General features: G+C 47.2%; 1 protein-coding gene across 5 annotated transcripts in view; it reads left to right on the top strand.

Moving 5' to 3' along the window:
• Positions 1–4,351: 4,351 nt before the first annotated feature.
• Positions 4,352–17,364, top strand: part of SMC5 (structural maintenance of chromosomes 5) — a 73,011-nt gene continuing 59,998 nt past the window's right edge. For 3 of the 5 annotated variants that reach the window (XM_080972385.1, XM_080972386.1, XM_080972384.1), the window contains exons 1-5: positions 4,352–4,551; positions 5,514–5,655; positions 15,206–15,258; positions 15,415–15,577; positions 16,574–16,708. In XM_080972385.1, coding sequence (XP_080828511.1) covers positions 4,367–4,551; positions 5,514–5,655; positions 15,206–15,258; positions 15,415–15,577; positions 16,574–16,708 — 678 coding nt within the window. In that variant the 5' untranslated portion in view covers positions 4,352–4,366. Of the gene's footprint in view, positions 4,552–4,703; positions 4,811–5,513; positions 5,656–15,205; positions 15,259–15,414; positions 15,578–16,573; positions 16,709–17,364 lie in introns of those variants that run through there. The other 2 variants (XM_080972387.1, XM_080972388.1) reach the window with 2 other exon arrangements.

The raw sequence follows: 17,364 nt of genomic DNA, 5'->3' as shown, positions 1-17,364 counted from the left end.
TGGAAGGGATCCAAATGGCCCGCTTCTTCCATGTGTGCCTGGAGTTGTTCAGCAACCACTCACTCAATCACCTTGCCCAAGAATGGAAGATTTGGGACTGGGTGATAGTTGGCCATATTGGCCGCATCTAAGGATGGTTTTTTAAGAAGCAGTTTGATAACCACCCCTTTCACTGGGTCTGGGAAAGCTCCCCCACAGAAGGAAGCATTCACTACCCTGCGAAGCCCATCACCCAGCCCTTCCCGGCTAGCTTTATAAGGCAAGGATCAAGGAGACAGGTAGTTGGTTTCACTTGTCCAAGCAGCCTGTCCACATCCTCTAGCACTCTCCTGCCCCGGCCCTGCTCCCACGGTGGAGTCTACCTCATCCCAAATCTGAGCGACTTTATCTGCAAAAAACTTTGCAAAATCATTGCAGGAGATCATGTGGCCCGTACTGGGCCCCAATGTAGCAGGTGGTTCCACTAAATTGCGAACCACCTGAAAGAGTCTCTTGTTGCTGTTTTCTGCAGATGCAATAGAGGCGGTGAAGAAAGTCTGCTTTGCTGTCGCTACTGCCACTTGGTAGGCTCGACACTGAGCTCTACCCTGTGTCTGGTCAGCTTCAGAATGAGTTATCCGCCACTGGCGCTCTAGCCGTCTCAGCGATTGTTTCATTGCCCTCAGATCCGTGGAAAACCACAGGGTTGTCTAGGCTCCATGCAATTGGAGAGGGCGCTTTGGAGCCAAACAGTCAATAGCCCTGGTGAACTCTACATTCCAGTGGGCCACCAGGGAATCAGCTGAAAGGCCATCAACATGGGATAAAGCATTTATATTTCTATGTCTGCCTTTGTGGACAGATAAAATATTCCAGTATCTTTTTTCCCCTCTGAACAAAATGGTATTTAAAATTAAGTCATAAATGTCTCATCAATAGACTTGTAAAATTCTCTTTCCTGTAATGAATATTATGCTGACCTCTGGTGGAGACTTCAAGAATATCTAGAATTCACAAGATTATAGGAATGTCTGCTGCTATGGAGTTAATAGAATGCAGATCAAAGGTCGAAAGGGGGCAGTTAGGAAACAGCAAGGGAAAAGAACTTGGGAGTGTGACAGTTGGAGAAGAATAAAAAACTGGATAAGAGAAAAAGAACAAAGGAGAGGGAGAAACACAGAAAAGAGGAAAACTGCAAGAACTTTCTATGACAGACTATAAAGTCAGTGATGAGTAACTGACACTGTTGTCACATGACAGTGGTTTGGGGCTGGGTTTATGTTGTTGCTTAGCTAGTTGTGTTAATTATTTTACTCTATTATTTTTATTTCTAAAATAGCATGTTGGGTTTTAACATTGTACACTGCCCTGTTATTTCATTATAGTGTGATACAGAAACACTTTAATATCAAGGGGTTAGGTATCTTAGTACAGTGGTGCCTCGCAAGACGAAATTAATTCGTTCCGCAAGTCTCTTCGTCTTGCGAGTTTTTCGTCTTACGATGCACGGTTTCCCATAGGAATGCATTGAAAATCAATTAATGCGTTCCTAGGGAAACCGCCTTCAGACCAGGTCCGGGGACAGTCTGTCCCCGGACCTCTTCTGAAGGCTGGGGGGGGGGGGACAAGGGCTTTTCTTCCCACCCCCAGCATTTTAAAAAACCCCGGGACAGCGGAGGACTTCTCCGCTGTCCGGGCGATCTTAAAATGCTGGCGGGCGGCATTTTAAAATCGCCCCGGGACAGCGGAGGACTTCTCCGCTGTCCGGGGCGATTTAAAAGCGCCTGGGAAGGCGGGCAGGGGGGACAAAGACTTTCGCCCCCCGCCCACCTTCAGAGGGTGTTCCCGCCCCCCGCCCCGCTTCGGAACAGCGTTCCGAAGTGGGGCGGCTGGGGCAGGTGTTCCCGCCCCCCCGCCCCGCTTCGGAACAGCGTTCCGAAGTGGGGCGGCTGGGGCAGGTGTTCCCGGCCCCCCCGCCCCGCTTCGGAACAGCGTTCCGAAGTGGGGCGGCTGGGGCAGGTGTTCCCGCCCCCCCGCCCCGCTTCGGAACAGCGTTCCGAAGTGGGGCGGCTGGGGCAGGTGTTCCCGCCCCGCTTCGGAACAGCGTTCCGAAGTGGGGCGGCTGGGGCAGGTGTTCCCCCGCCCCCCGCCCCGCTTCGGAACAGCGTTCCGAAGTGGGGCGGCTGGGGCAGGTGTTCCCCCGCCCCCCGCCCCGCTTCGGAACAGCGTTCCGAAGTGGGGCGGCTGGGGCAGGTGTTCCCGCCCCCCGCCCCGCTTCGGAACAGCGTTCCGAAGTGGGGCGGCTGGGGCAGGTGTTCCCACCCCCCCGCCCCGCTTCGGAGCACCGGGAGAAGCGATCTCCCCGCAGCCCCTTGCTTCAGAAGAGGTCCGGGGGCAGCGGGGAAGAAGTGCTGCGCTTCCCGCTGCCCCCGGACCTCTTTTGAAGCAAGGGGCTGCGGGGAGATCGCTTCTCCCCGCAAACCCTTGCTTCAAAAGAGGTCCGGGGACAGCGCGAAGCGCTTCCCGCTGCCCCCGGACCTCTTTTGAAGCAAGGGGCTGCGGGGAGATCGCTGTCCCCGGACCTCTTTTGAAGCAAGGGGCGGTGGGGAGAAGCGATCTCCCCGCAGCCCCTTGCTTCAAAAGAGGTCCGGGGGCAGCGGGAAGCGCTTCCCGCTGTCCCCGGACCTGGGGCTGCGGGGAGATCGCTTCTCCCCGCCGCCCCTTGCTTCAAAAGAGAAGACCCGCTGTCCCCGGGGCAAGCTTCGTTTTGCGAAGCAAGCCCATAGGGAAATTCGTCTTGCGAGGCAACTCCAAAACCTTTCGTTTTGCGAGTTTTTCGTCTCGCGAGGCGTTCGTCTTGCGGGGTACCACTGTACCATTTAAAAAATCCTTTCATAAAGGTGTTACACTGCAATACAGTCGTAACTTGGAAGTTGAATGGAATCTGTTCTGGATCACTTCCAGGTTTGCAGCATTTGGGAGCCAAAACTTCCCAAGTTCCAGGGCATTCGGGATCCAAAGTATGACTACCAACTTTCAAAGACATCCACTTTGAGGACAAAGAACCGGGGGGCAGAAATAGGCAGATTCAAATACAGACAAAGCATGTTTTATTCCAGCAAAAATGTAAGCCACATTCCCTACTAATCTAGGACTCTCTATTCTAGTCCCAAAGTTTGTTTTTGTGTGTGTGGCATTTGCATTTCTTTTCCCCTTTGTTTCAAGTGACTGCTGCCTTAAAATGATTTAATGGGTCATTCCATACCAAGTGATCTGATATGGTCAGATATATCTTGTGTCATTCAATTTTCTTAATATTTTGTATACTTTTTGAATGCTCAAAACTAAGTTAAAATCTAAAATGTTAATTTTTAAAATCTCATTTTTTTAGTTATGAGGGTTTGAAATTTCAAAAAAATTGACAGTTTTGGCCTTCAAAACTAAAAATACCAATCTCATTGTATTTTTCATGGGCTTAAAATATGTCATATGATGGACCTGCTTTAATTTCAAAGTTAAATTCTAAAATGTAATTTTATTTAGAAGTATAAATAATATTAACATTTCCCAAAAATATTATTTAATTATTTCTAAGAGGTGCCTGATCTAGAGGTGTCAATGAGATCACAATTAGAAAAAAATACTTCGTACATACATGTCTGCATTGTTGAGTTCTACTTAGAATAAATGGGTCTTCTTGGAGTAGAATTTAACAGAATAAACAAGACTTCAAACTTCAATTACTTCAGACATTAGAAAATTATTCAATTAAAAATTATCTGAAGGGGAAGCTAGTTCCTGGATCCAAGCAAGGATTCACCTTGTCAAGAGAGACAGAGAGGTCATGGCCCTCTCAGAAGGAGCCCTTCAGGCGCCGAAGGGAGAAGCAGGGCTTCCTGGGGCCCCGCGGGGAGCCCCTCCGCCGAGCCCGGAGGAAGCCGGAGCCCGAGAGCCCTCCCGGGACGGGGCCTCGTCTTGGCGCCGCGCCAAAGGCGCCCCTCCTTCTGCACACGTCACACGACGGGCGCGACCGCTTCCCGCCGAGTCACGCGCAGCCCGAGCCCGCACCCGGCCGCCTACTATTGGCCCTCTGTGACGTCGCGCAGAGAGGCTCTTTACATATCATGCCCCGCCCCGTCGCTCCCCACCCAATGAAAACGTCCGCTTCCGCCGGCCCGCCCCGTGGAATTGACCCCATTGACTGCCCCCCCCGTGCGCATGGCCGCTCTTTCTCAGCCAACGGAAATGCTCCCGAGGCAGAATGTCGTCCCCGCCAATGACGCGCGTTCCCAAGCCGACGTAGAGCCGCGGCGACCAATGGGAAGCGGGCGCGCGCCGCCGGCTGGCTAAATCTTCGCAGCGCCCGAGCGCCGGGAGCGGCGGCAAAATGGCGACGCCCGCGAAGCGCCGAGCGAAGAGCCCTGAGGAGGAATCGGAAGGCGGGAGCCCGGGCAGCGGCCGCCTGCGCCGCTGGAGGCGAAGAACGGCCCCGCTGGCCGCGCTGGCCCCGCCGGAGGCCGAGCCGCCCTTCGTGGAGGGCTCCATCCTCAAGATCTACATGGAGAACTTCCTGTGAGCGCGGCGCGCGCGGGGCGGGAGGATCGGGGCCTCGTGGGCGGGGCTTCCCCGCGAGGGGCGGGGCTCGTGGGCGCCGCGAGGGGGCAGCCCCCCCCCGGAGGACCCCCGTCCTGACCAGGCGGCAGCGGGAGACGCGGGGGCCTCCAGCGCCTGCCTCCCAAATGGCCCTCCGGGACCCCCCCCCTCTCCCGTCTCGGCTGCAGGGAGGGCGGGAGCCCCGAGCGGGCGGGGAAGTCTCTTTCCGCGCTACTTGGTTCGTGGATCTTCGACTCGAGGCCCAACAGCACAACTTCGCACGTGGAGACTTAGAAGAAACCCGCAGCGCCCCCCCCCGGAACTCAGCGGAGCGGCGCTCGGGACCTCCCTGCTGGGCCCCGGGGGGGGGGGCTGACCAGCCTCAGCAAAGGCCCGCTGCCCCTCCGGCTCGCGAGGAGACCCTCCATGGGCTCCGGGGAGGCGCAGGCAACCCGGTGGCACAGCGGACTGGGAAAGGTCTAAAGGTCCATCGAGGGAAAGGGAATATACAGAGGCTCAATATTAGCAAGGTTTCTGGTCCCTCCTAGAACTCCACTTCTGTGAATATCTTTTTGCCTTCCATGTCCGATGCTGCTGTTTTCTGAAAGACCCTGGTTATCTGGCAAAATTACATTTTGTAATTCTGTTGTCTAGTCACAGGCTATGTTGAATTAATGCCACATTCCAATCTCTGTCAACCCAGAGTTCTTACATTAGTTTTGATTTCAAAATTCATCAGTGTATAGAATATGGGGTCTGCAGATATTTACTCCTAATATATTCATGGGGGGGGTGGTAAAACACGAAGGACTGTGATAGTTTTGAAAAACATTGGCAAACTAAATATAATGAACTGGTGTTATAATAATCTGCATTTGATTATTCAGATTCCTTGATTTCCCGCTTTCTAAACATTAAATTATAATGGCATTGCCTTTCAGTACTTACGATTCCTGTGTGGTGCTTCCAGGACCCCATCTAAACATGATAGTTGGAGCTAATGGAACAGGTAAATCAAGTATCGTATGTGCCTTATGCCTGGGATTGGCTGGAAAACCTTCCTTCATAGGACGAGCAGACAAGGTGAGGATAACTCTTTGCAATCTTATAGAATGGTATTCTTATGGTAATATGTTTAAAGTGTGGTAACAGCTTAAAGACTGTTTAATATGTTGGATGAAAAATAGAGGGCAGACTTTTGTAGAAAATGCATTGGGCTCTTTTCTCAATTTGACTTCCATATTTTGTGTGTGTGTTAAGATACCTTTCTTTTCTAAAGCTTTGATATACTCTGGTGATTTTTATGTACTGCAGCACCCTGGAGAATGAATATAAAATTGCTTACTAATTTTGTGTGCAGCATACAGCACATAGGGAGCTGATGGTTGATATTGAGACGAAAGGTTTCTCCTGATTTTCAGTGAGCTATCCCAAAAGACTGCAGTTAAGCCTAGAGACGATTCTAGCAATAGTGTAACTAAATAGGAACAACAATTAAGCCGACTACATGCCATAGTTTAGAACATAATACAAATACGCTCACATTTTTAAGGAAAGGTAGTTCAGAGCCAGGAAGAATATGCAGGGCTATCCTTATAGGCCTATACCATCTTAGAATGTATTTGGTGGGTCACTTGTTTGAAAGATCTTTGTGGGAAAGGTACTCTGCTCTGGGAAAGGCAACATAGTAGGGAGGAACTAGCCTAGAATGTATTCTGAGTTTAGAGGCCCATGAATGTCAATATCATATGTCCTTCCTGGATATTTTAATTGACTCTAAGACAGGGGTCCCCAAACTTTTTAAACAGACACTGTTGGGGCCAGACTATAATTTGAAAAAAATATGAACAAATTCCTATGCACACTGCACATATTTTATTTGTTGTGCACAAAAAACAGGAAAACCAATACAATATTTAAAATAAAGAATGATTTTAATCAGCATAAACTTATAAGCATTTCAGTGAGAAGTATGGGTCTGCTTTTGCCTAATGAGATGGTCAATATTGCTAATGCGCATTCCTACAACCCAGCCTACACATGGATCTCCCTCACCCCCATGGCCCAGTCTACATGCAGGCCTTCCATGCCCCCATCCCCACAACCCAGCCTATACACGTTTCCCTAACCCCCTTCCCCACGACCCAGCCTATGCATGTGCTTCCCTAATCCAGATCCCCACGACCCAGCCCGCACTCGTGTCTCCTTAAGCCCCATCCTCATGACCCAACTTGCCTGCGCGTCTCCCTACCCCCCGATCCTCATGGCGCAGCCTGCCCATGTGTCGCCCGTCCCCACGACTCCAAACTCACTGCTGGGGGGGGCCAGCTGCAGGGCTGGGCCACCCCTCCTCTGGAAGGCGCCGTTGACGAAGACACCGTTCTTGCCCAGGCAGTGCAGGTAGAAGTGGGGCGCGTGGAAGGTGAGCTCGAGGTGGTGGCGCAAGAGGATGCTGGAGCAGCCCATGTTCATGTCCACAGCACTCTGCGACGAGTTGTACCTGATTGTCATTGTCGCCTGGTGCATCACAAACTCCACATCGCTGCCCTGTAGGCGCACCAGAGCTGACAGCATGGCCAGGGTGAGGCGGCGCTCTCTCTGGCCGTGGGTGGCTCTCCTGCTCCTCACCATCCCGGACTCCTGCAGGGGGCTTTCCCCTCTCCCCAAGGCAGGGATCCCCTCCCTCTTCTGTTTGGCTGTGGTGGCTGGGCTGGGCTTCCCCTGAGGGGAGGAGTGAGCAGAAGAGGTGCTGCTGCTGCTTAAAGAAACAGGCACCGCCCGCCTGCCCTGTATGTCTGGCAGCAGTAGCAAGAGCGAGCAAGCACGGTGTTTCCACCCACTTGAACTGGAACCATTTCCCCCCACTTTTTTTTTTGCAAAAGGCAGCCTTGCAGTTCAGTGCTCTGCCGCTGCTGTTGTTTCTGCTCGCTGGCAGGGGAGAAAAGGCTGTGGTCTTGCTGCCCCACCAGCCCACCCCTCCTGCTCCTACTGCAGGGCAATGGGGCTGCGGCTCTTCAGCAGCAGAGGCATAGCCCGGCTTTGCCTGCCTGGGCACGAGGACTGAGCCATGTGGCGGGGCAAGATGGCTTGCATGAGTCTCGGGGCACACAAGCAGCCAGCGGGGAGCACTGCCGGCGGGAGTCTTGCTTGCTGCTGCCGCTGCCACTGTCGTCTTGCCCCCCAGCGGCGCTTGGCGTTTTCCAGCACGCTGATGGCTTCTCGACGTCACTAGTGACTGCTGCCTCCTCCTCCACCACCATCAACACCCTTCCCTTCTTTTTTCTTCCTTCCTCCTCTTTCTACGGGTGGCGGAGATGGGGAACATGCTCAGTCAGTCCCTGCACGGTGAGGCTTCTGCGGCTTCCGATTGGCTGCAGGAGCGGAAGCCACGGAAGCCTCGCTGCGCACTGAGGTAAATGCGGCGAGGCGTTTCTGTTGAAAAGAATGTGCGCGTACGAACGTTCTTTTCAAGGAAATGCCATGCTGTGCTGGGCTTACCTCAGTGCGCGGGGACTACTCAGTCAGTCCCCACGCGCTGAAGGGGCATTTCGGCTGGTGGGCTGGATTTATGAGCCTGTAGGGCCACATCCAGCCTGTGGACCATAGTTTGGGGACCCCTGCTCTAAGCCGTGGGAAGACCTGTGGGTTAATTTGAAATGTATTGCCATCTTTCCATTTAATTCATGGTACCCAGAGATTTCCCTCAAGTTTCTTGTCTTCTTTTATGTCAGTTCTGCACCTAGTGAGAGTACTCCTGCTACAGTTGCTTCAAAGCAGTTGCTGAGATCTGTGGATCTGAAGGGAAGCCCACCCTCTTGTGTCATCAGCTAGGATGGGTGGGGAGCCTGAGACTCACATGCCCCAGGCCCTTACCCCCTTTGTGGATCTTCATATAATGATTTCCCCCTCTGCATCTCTTTCGTAGCTCTATTTTTATAAGTCCTTTATCCATAATTCAAATTTATAGTAATTTTTTTACTGAATTATAAACTTTCCCCATTCTTTGTTTAAGTCAGTCTCTTCCTGGTTTCTAATTCTTCCTGCATGCCATCTTGGCATAGTTCATCAGTTTTATCTGCCACTCTTCCTTGGTCAGAGTTGTGCCATCTTTCCATCTCTGGGCTAACAGCATCCATACTGCCATGGTTGCGTACATGAATAATTTCGTTTGCTCCTTTGGGATCTCTGGACCTAAAATACCTAAAAGAAAAGCTTCTGGTTTCTTAGAAAAAGTTATTTTCAACATTTCCCCCAATTCATTATATATCATTTCCCAGAAATCTTTTATCATCTTACATGACTGTCAGGACTGGTCGTTGTCCTCTTCAGATCACCACACAAACGCTTCTTGCTCTTTTATAAAACTTTTTATTGTGTATTAACAAAACAATCTTATAAACGGTTCTTAACTATTATTCCTCAGAGTCACTTATTTCAGATACCTTCTGAGCTCTGCTTCTCCATGACCAGCCACTCTCAAAATGGCGAAGGCGCCCTTCCCTTCGCTTTCCTGCTCTTTTTTCTAACCTCCTGGCTAGAGCTGGCCTGTATCTCCCCTCCTCCGAATCTGAGCTAGAACTTAACCCTTGCCTTTCCTGTGAACAGCCGGTCCCTCCCTGTTGTTCCTCTTGCTCTCTTCTGTTAGATTCACTGCTCTCCTTCCCCCCTTGGGGAATGCTTTCTCCCTCTGAGAAACTGGAAACTTCTAACTCTTCCCTGACATCACCCCCTCCCCTAAGCCCCCCTTCCTCCTCCTCGCTCTCCTCTGTTTCTGAAGGACCGAACCCTATGAACTCCTCTTCCTCGCTATCTGTCTCTTCAAAAATTTTTTGAAGATGCCAGTTATGGGGTTTTGGCTTGTGGGGATATTTTCTATGAAATTCTCTCTGCAATTCTGGAACGTTAATTTTTTCTGCTGGTTCCCATGAGTTCTCAGATTCATCTAACCCTTTCCATGCAACCAAATACTGTAATTTCCTCCTACTTATTCTCGAATCTAATATCTCTTCCACTTCGGTCTCCTCTTCCCCCATCATGGTGGGAAAAGGAGGTGGTTCCCTTGAACTTTGATACTTATGCGCTGGTACAAACACTGACAATAAAGATCTATGAAATACAGGGTGTATTCTCATATTTTCAGGTAAATGAAGCTTGAAAGTGACTGGGTTAATTTGAGCCTTTACTTGGAAAGGTCCCAATCTCCTTGGTTCTAGCTTTTTACACCTCCCTCGTATTGGTAGTCCCTTGGTAGACAGCCATACCCAGCTCCCTACTTGGATTTCTTCCCCAACTCGCCGGTGCCTGTCTGCAGCTTTCTTGTAAGCCTCTTTAGCTTCTTCCAAATCCTCTTTCAATATCTCATGAATGCACCTCAACTCCTCTATCATTTGTTCTGCTGCTGGTACTGCTAACTGCTCCTCTTGACCTGGGAATGCCCTTGGGTGCAAGCCATAGTTTGCCACAAATGGGGCTCTGCCCGTAGATACATGCATTGCATTATTATACGCAAACTCTGCTAGACTCAACTTCTCTAACCACCCGCTCTGCTGATAACCAGCATAACACCTCAGATATTGTTGTAGTGTTGCATTCGTTCTTTCAGCTTCCCCATTGGTTTGCGGGTGTCTCGCCGACGTGAGGCTTAGCTCCACATCTAGTAACTGCATTAACCTCCTCCAAAATTGTGATGTAAATTGGGCCCCTCTATCTGAAATGATTTGTGATGGCATACCATGCAACCTAAAAATATTATCTAAAAACATCTTTGCAGTTTCCTGTGCGGTCGGAATTTTGGTACATGGTATGAAATGTGCCATCTTGCTTAGCATGTCAACCACCACAAAGATCACTGTTTGCCTATGCGATGACGGTAGATCCGTTATAAAATCCATAGACACCACATCCCAAGGCCTTCCCGGCGTGGGCATAGGTTGCAACAACCCTGCGGGAGCTGCTCTGGGTGCCTTGGCTCGTTGGCATACTTCACAACCTCTTACATATTGTGTTACTTCCTTCCTCAACTTTGGCCACCAGAACTGCCGCGTGATCTGATACAGGGTCTTTTCTCTACCAAAATGTCCTGCAGTCGGGTTATCATGATGTTGCCTCAACACTTTACCTCTTAATTCACCTGCAGGTACATACAGCACCCCTCTCCTGTACAACAATCCATCTTTTTCTTTGAAACCTTCCTCTTCCCCTCTACCTTTTCTCAGTTCCTCCATTTTCTTTTGTGCAAACTCATCTGTTACTGTCAATCGCTGGAATTACCTGCCGTCCACTACTACGGCTGCACACCCCCACTGATCCGATCTCAGCATTTCTCGCAACTTGGGAGGTGCTTCCCCTTCCATATACTCAGGTTTGCGTGATAGTGCGTCTGCACGAACGTTTTGATGTCCAGGTATGTACTCAATCCTAAAATTAAACCCAGCAAAAAACTCTGCCCACCTAATTTGCCTTTGGTTTAGCTGTCTAGCAGTTCTCCAATACTCTAAATTCTTATGATCTGTTTGTACCACCACCTGATGTGACGCCCCTTCCAAAAAATGTCTCCACATTTTAAAGGCAGCATGCACAGCTAAAAGTTCCTTATCAAATATGGTGTAGTTTTGTTCTGATTGATTTAATTTTCTAGAGTAGAATGCACAGGGTCTCCAGTCCCCTTCCTTGTCCTGTTGCAGCAGAATGGCCCCAATAGCCCTATCAGAGGCATCAGTTTCTACCTTTATACGCTTACTTGGATCTAGGTGCATAAGATATTTTTCTGAAGCAAACACCGCCTTTAATTTATCAAAGGCCTTCTGTGCTTCCTCAGACCATCTGAATGGCCCCTTGCCTCTTAGACAATCAGTCAGTGGCGTTGTGATTTTGGAGTAATTACCTATGAATTTACGATAGAAATTATCAAATCCTAAAAACCTCTGTAGATCTTTCTTAGTTTTAGGTGCCTCCCATTCCACCACTGCCTGAACTTTACTGGGGTCCATGTGCACCCCTTTGTGGGAAATGCAATATCCCAGGAACTCCACCTTTTGTGTGTCGAACTTATACTTCTCTAACTTCACATATAACCTGTTGGTCCTCAATCTCTCTAACACCTGTGTGACATGTTCTACGTGCTCCTCCATACTTTCACTATATATTAAGAGGTCATCTAAATAAGAGACACAGAACTGATCCAGTATACCTGCCAAGACGTGATTGATGAAGGTTTGAAATACCCCTGAGCCATTTTGCAAGCCAAAAGGCATTACCAAGAATTCAAATGCACCATACTTAGTACAAAAACTGGTTTTCCACTCATCCCCTTCTCTGACCCTTATCAGATTATATGCTCCTCATAGATCAAGCTTGGTAAAGACTTTGGCTGACCTTACTCTCTCTAAGAGGTCATCTGTACGTGGCAGTGGGCACACGTGAGGCTTCATTTGACTGTTAAGGATTCTGAAGTCACATACTAATCTTGGTGCCCCTTCCTTCCCTTTCTTTTTGACAAAAAAGACGGGAGCACCCCCAGAGGCTGTGGACTCTCTAATAAAACCTCTCTGCAAATTCTTTTGCAGGAACTCCCTCAATGCTGCAGATTCTACTTCCGACATGGCATATATCTTGCTTGGTGGCAACTGTGCCCCAGGGACTAGATCTATCTTGCAATCATAGGGCCTATGTGGTGGAAGTTTATCCGCTTCTTTTTCACAAAAAACATCCTGATAAGCCATATATTGTGATGGAATCTCACTTTCATTCCCTATCAACTTCCCTTCTACCTCTGTTCCCATTACTTCCACCGAGATTTTTCCCTTTTGCCCCAAACAATGTGTCATACAATATATCGAACCAAAAACTAAAGACCTTTGATGCCAGGCAATCACCGGATTATGACGATTGAGCCAACTCATGCCCAGCACCATCGGGTGCCCAGCTAGTTTGGTCACATGAAATGCCCTGGTCTCTGAGTGATGACCCATATCCATTCTCATTGGTGGAGTCTCATAGGTCACTTCTCCTGAAAGTAGCGGTCTGCCGTCGATTGTTTTCACTCGCAGTGGGAAACTTAAAGGTAACAAAGTGATTTTGTGTTCCTGTACCAATTTCTGGTCTATGAAATCTGCTGACGCTCCTGAGTCTAACAACGCCTCTACCTGGACGCTGTGTCCATTGGGTAGTTGTAGTTGCACCTTCACCGTTAGTCCTGGAATAGGTGGTTCCGCGTGAGAGCCTTCTATTGCTTCTCCACCCGGCTGCAAGCTCCCATTTCCAGCCGGGGACATTCGTTTCCCTGATGCAATTCCTTCGGGCAATTGTCTTCTCTCATGTCTGCTCCAGATAGAGACTCCCATCCTTTACGATTGTGACATTGTTGTGCTAGATGCCCTGGTTTTCCACAGACAAAGCAACGCCTCGTGTCTCTTCCTTTCCCTGCATTTCCTCTTACCATGGAAGAGGTAGTAACTGGGAGGGGTCTGGCTGCTCCTAATTCAATGGGCTCTGGCCGCTCTCGTTCTGGCACGTTGCCCGCTCTGCTCTCTGTACTTTCAATAATATTGTTTTCCTGCCACCGTGGTCGCCATTGTTCCTTCTTTTCACTAGCCCTCCGTTCCACGCGTAGGCTCAATTGCAGGCACGTTCGGACCAGAGAGTCCAAGGAACTAGGTTCTGGCATTTGGGCCAATTGGTCTAAAATCTCATTATTCAATCCTTCCCTAAAAAGGGCTGCAACTGTTGGGGAATTCAGATCCCATTTTAATTTCTGCACCAGCAAACTAAAGTTGGACCAATAAACTCCCACAGTGTCTTTTCCTTGTCTCATTCTCAACAGCTGCCTAGCTGTGGTTGTTTCATGCGCAGGGTCTAAGAAAATCGTGTCTAGATACTGCAGAAAAATTTGTAGATTTCCTAGGGCGGCATCCCTTCGAGATATTAGGGGTATAACACAGTCCTTAGCCCTCCCTTCCAAGAAATTAATCACATAAGCAACCTTCTCTTGCTCAGATTGAAATTCTTTATCCTTTATCTCAATTATGTAAGAAATTTCTGTCCTGAAAGCCATGTATTCAGAGCTTTCTCCCTTGAAGCGACGCGGACGTACAGTAAATGTTTTACTCACTCTGTCTCCCCGCGTCGCTTGCAACAGGGTTCTATGTTCTCCCAGTGCTGCCGATAGTATATCGACTTGACTTTTCAACTGTAAATTCTGTTGCCATAAGTCCTGTAATGTTAGCTGGAGTGCTGGGGTTTCTTCTCCTTGCCCAACTGGTGCCACAGCTCCCTCCATTTTGGCTTCTCCTTCTTTACTTATAGTGAAGAGGCACAGAGCAGAAGGTATTCTGTCAGGCCTGGTCGTTGTCCTCTTCAGATCACCACACAAACGCTTCTTGTTCTTTTATAAAACTTTTTATTGTGTATTAACAAAACAATCTTATAAACAGTTCTTAACTATTAGTCCTCAGAGTCACTTCTTTCAGATACCTTCTGAGCTCTGCTTCTCCGTGACCAGCCACCCTCAAAATGGCGAAGGCGCCCTTCCCTTCGCTTTCCTGCTCTTTTTTCTAACCTCCTGGCCAGAGCTGGCCTGTATCTCCCCTCCTCCGAATCTGAGCTAGAACTTAACCCTTGCCTTTCCTGTGAACAGCCGGTCCCTCCCTGTTGTTCCTCTTGCTCCCTTCTATTAGATTCACTGCTCCTTTTCCCCCCTTGGGGAATGCTTTCTCCCTCTGAGAAACTGGAAACTTCTAACTCTTCCCTGACAATGACCACCATATGTAATAAAACGTGCCCTTTCTCTATTTATATTTCCAACATGTTTTAGACTTTGATTTATACATTTTAGCTAATTTATTAGGAGTTAAGTACCAACAATACATTATTTTCATATAATTTTCTTTCAGGCTGTAAATTTTAATTCTATTGTCCTTAATCTTTCCCATGCTGCTAATTCAGTGATACAACCAAAATCCTTCACCCAGTGAATCGTAACCGTTTTGACCTGTTCGTCTTTCGTTTGCCAGTCTAATAGAAGTTCATACATTTTAGAAATTAACTTACCGGTAGTTTTATTTTCTAACAGTTCCCTTTCGAACTGGGAGGTTTTGTTTAGAAAACCATTCTTTTTATCCATCTTAAACACTTCATTGGGTTGATATTGCAACCAATCGGTTACTAATTCTCTTATGTCTTCAAACCTCCTTAACTTTAACTCTTGATCTACTTCTGTTAATGATTCTTTATATGTTGGCCAGTCATTTCTCATATTTCTTTTTTTCCACCAATATTGCTTCAAGAGGAGAGAGCCATCATGGTGTTTTATCTTCTAATAATTTTTTATATTTATCCCATACTTCATACATCGGTTTCCTTATAACATGATTCAAAAAAGCTTTATGAACTTTAACCTTAAGTTAAGCGTGTCAACCAAATCTATTATTGCGTCGTTCAAGATCTAATATGCAGCTGTTTCCCAATGATATCCATTCCTTTAACCAGCAAAGAGAAGACGCTTCAAAATATAATCTCATATATCCGGCAGGGAGAATTCGCCTCTTTCTTTAGCATCTATCAGTAATTAATATTTTATTCTTGGTTTCTTCCCCTGCCAGATAAATCTAGTAATATTTGTTTATTTTAATTTTAGGTTGGTCACTATGTGAAGCGGGGTACTAACAAAGCAGTTGTTGAAATTGAGGTGTGAGTAACAATCTTGTTTCTGTTTCTGTTTGGTCTAAATGTTTTAAATAAGTTATCTTACTGGCTTTTTTGCAGGGAGAAGCTGCCACATACCAGATTTTTAACCAGCATTTCATGGCTGGTTTTTTAAAAAACACTTTCCCTTCTCTTTCTTAGGTTTAAGAAACCATCCAAACTTGTTATCACACGGGAAATGTCTGTATCAAACAACCAGTCTGCTTGGTTTATTAATAAGAAACCGTCCACTCTCAAAATGGTAGAAGATCAAATTGCAGCCTTAAATATCCAAGTAGGCAATCTGTGCCAATTTCTTCCACAGGTATGTAGTAATTTTTATGAGAGTGTATTGTTCTCTCTTCATTTTAAATTCTAAAGGATCGTATGCTAAGGGAAGAGCAAAATTATTGTGGTAAAGTAAAATTAATGTCAGAGATGCAGAAAATACATATGGATTTGAACATGGCTTTTGTTTGATGCAGTGATGAAAAAATTCTAGTTCTTTATGATCATGTACAACTCATCAGAATTGTTTCAGACATTTAAATAAATGATTTTGCTTTATTTGTCTACTTCCTTGAAGTGATAGAGCCCTAAAATCAGCATCTGTGCCTTCAAGAATTATTCTTTGAAATTCTGCAGGACAAAAATTGTGGGTATAATCTTGTGCTCTGTAAGGGTGGGAAATACACAGAGGTGTATTGCAGTCTTCCCTCTGAACAACTTGCCTCTGTTGTTCTTCTGAACTTTATGAGACCTGAGAAGGCCATTCGGTGGCAGTTGAAGCTGTCTTTGCCTCTTGCATACAGAATTCTGTTACTAGCTTTTCTCCAAGTTCTTGTGCACACATTCAGCCCAGAAGTAGTGGTGGGTGGAGAGTTGGCAACAGGTTGCTGCTGGTTAGATGCTAAAGGATTTTCTCTGTTACCAAAATCCCCTGCCTGAGTGAAAAATGTGCTCACACCAGGGGAGGAAGGTGCTTGTAATTAAGAAGCTTTAGTAATAGTACAATTGATACAGTGGTACCTCTGGTTACGTACTTAATTCATTCCGGAGGTCCGTTCTTAACCTGAAGTACCACTTTAGCTAATGGGGCCTCCTGCTGCTGCCGCGCTGCCGGAGCCCAATTTCTGTTCTCATCCTGAAGCAAAGTTCTTAACCCAAGGTACTATTTCTGGGTTAGTGGAGTCTGTAACCTGAAGCGTATGTAACCTGAGGTACCACTGTATTTTACATTGGTCTGAAAAGTACCTTTTGCTACAAAGTGTATTACATTATTACACAAAGCACCATAGGTATTTGGATTCTTGCTTTGCAGGACAAAGTTGGAGAATTTGCAAAATTATCCAAGGTTGAACTACTTGAAGCCACAGAGAAATCTGTTGGTCCTCCAGAAATGTACAAATATCACTGTGATCTGAAAAACTTTAGACAGCGAGAGCGAGAACTAGAGGTACGTGGCTGATATTTATGAGAAAGTTTTTCTCACTCTTTTTTACTTTTAAAATAAATTCACAACAGTTTTACTGTTCTAAGAGGAGAATGTGATAGCAGAAGGCCCCTTCCTTAGGACCAGAGGTTAGGGGTGCTGCTTTCTGATTTTAGTCAGAGCAAAGGTGCTATTTTTGAATTGGCAGCCCAGTCCATGCTAAACATGGAGATGCAGATACTATCTTGCCCATCCTGCTTTTTCATTCCTTGCTACTATTATTTATAATTTGCTTACCAAGGTTCTTATTTCTCATCTCTCTTTCTCTTGAATTTCATATGTCCTGCTTTTCTATCTCTTCTTAGAAGAACAGACTGGAGCTTCAGTTTTAGAAACTGACTAAATAGGAATTATACTTCCTTTTGGAACTGGCTGTGTTGATATTTCAATAAATTTGTTTGGGTTTCTGTGTCCCCTTTATCTAATCAGTGTGGCAGAAATCCATGGTAACTGCAAGAGACAGTTTGAGCAGAAGTCTGAGCAGCAGCCAGCACAGCTGAGAGCAGGGAGAGGCATTTGGGATTTTTACATCTGTTTGTTGGTTTATTTTATAAAATTTATATACTGCTTGATGGGGGGGACCCCCACAAAGTAGTTTACACAAAGATAAGACAGAGAAA

This window comes from Podarcis pityusensis (genome assembly GCF_964106645.2).
Source record: "Podarcis pityusensis genome assembly, chromosome: 11".
Classification (NCBI taxonomy): Eukaryota; Metazoa; Chordata; class Lepidosauria; order Squamata; family Lacertidae; genus Podarcis; species Podarcis pityusensis.
Note: the sequence above shows the minus strand (reverse complement) of the source record. Positions and strands in the feature narration are given on the sequence as shown.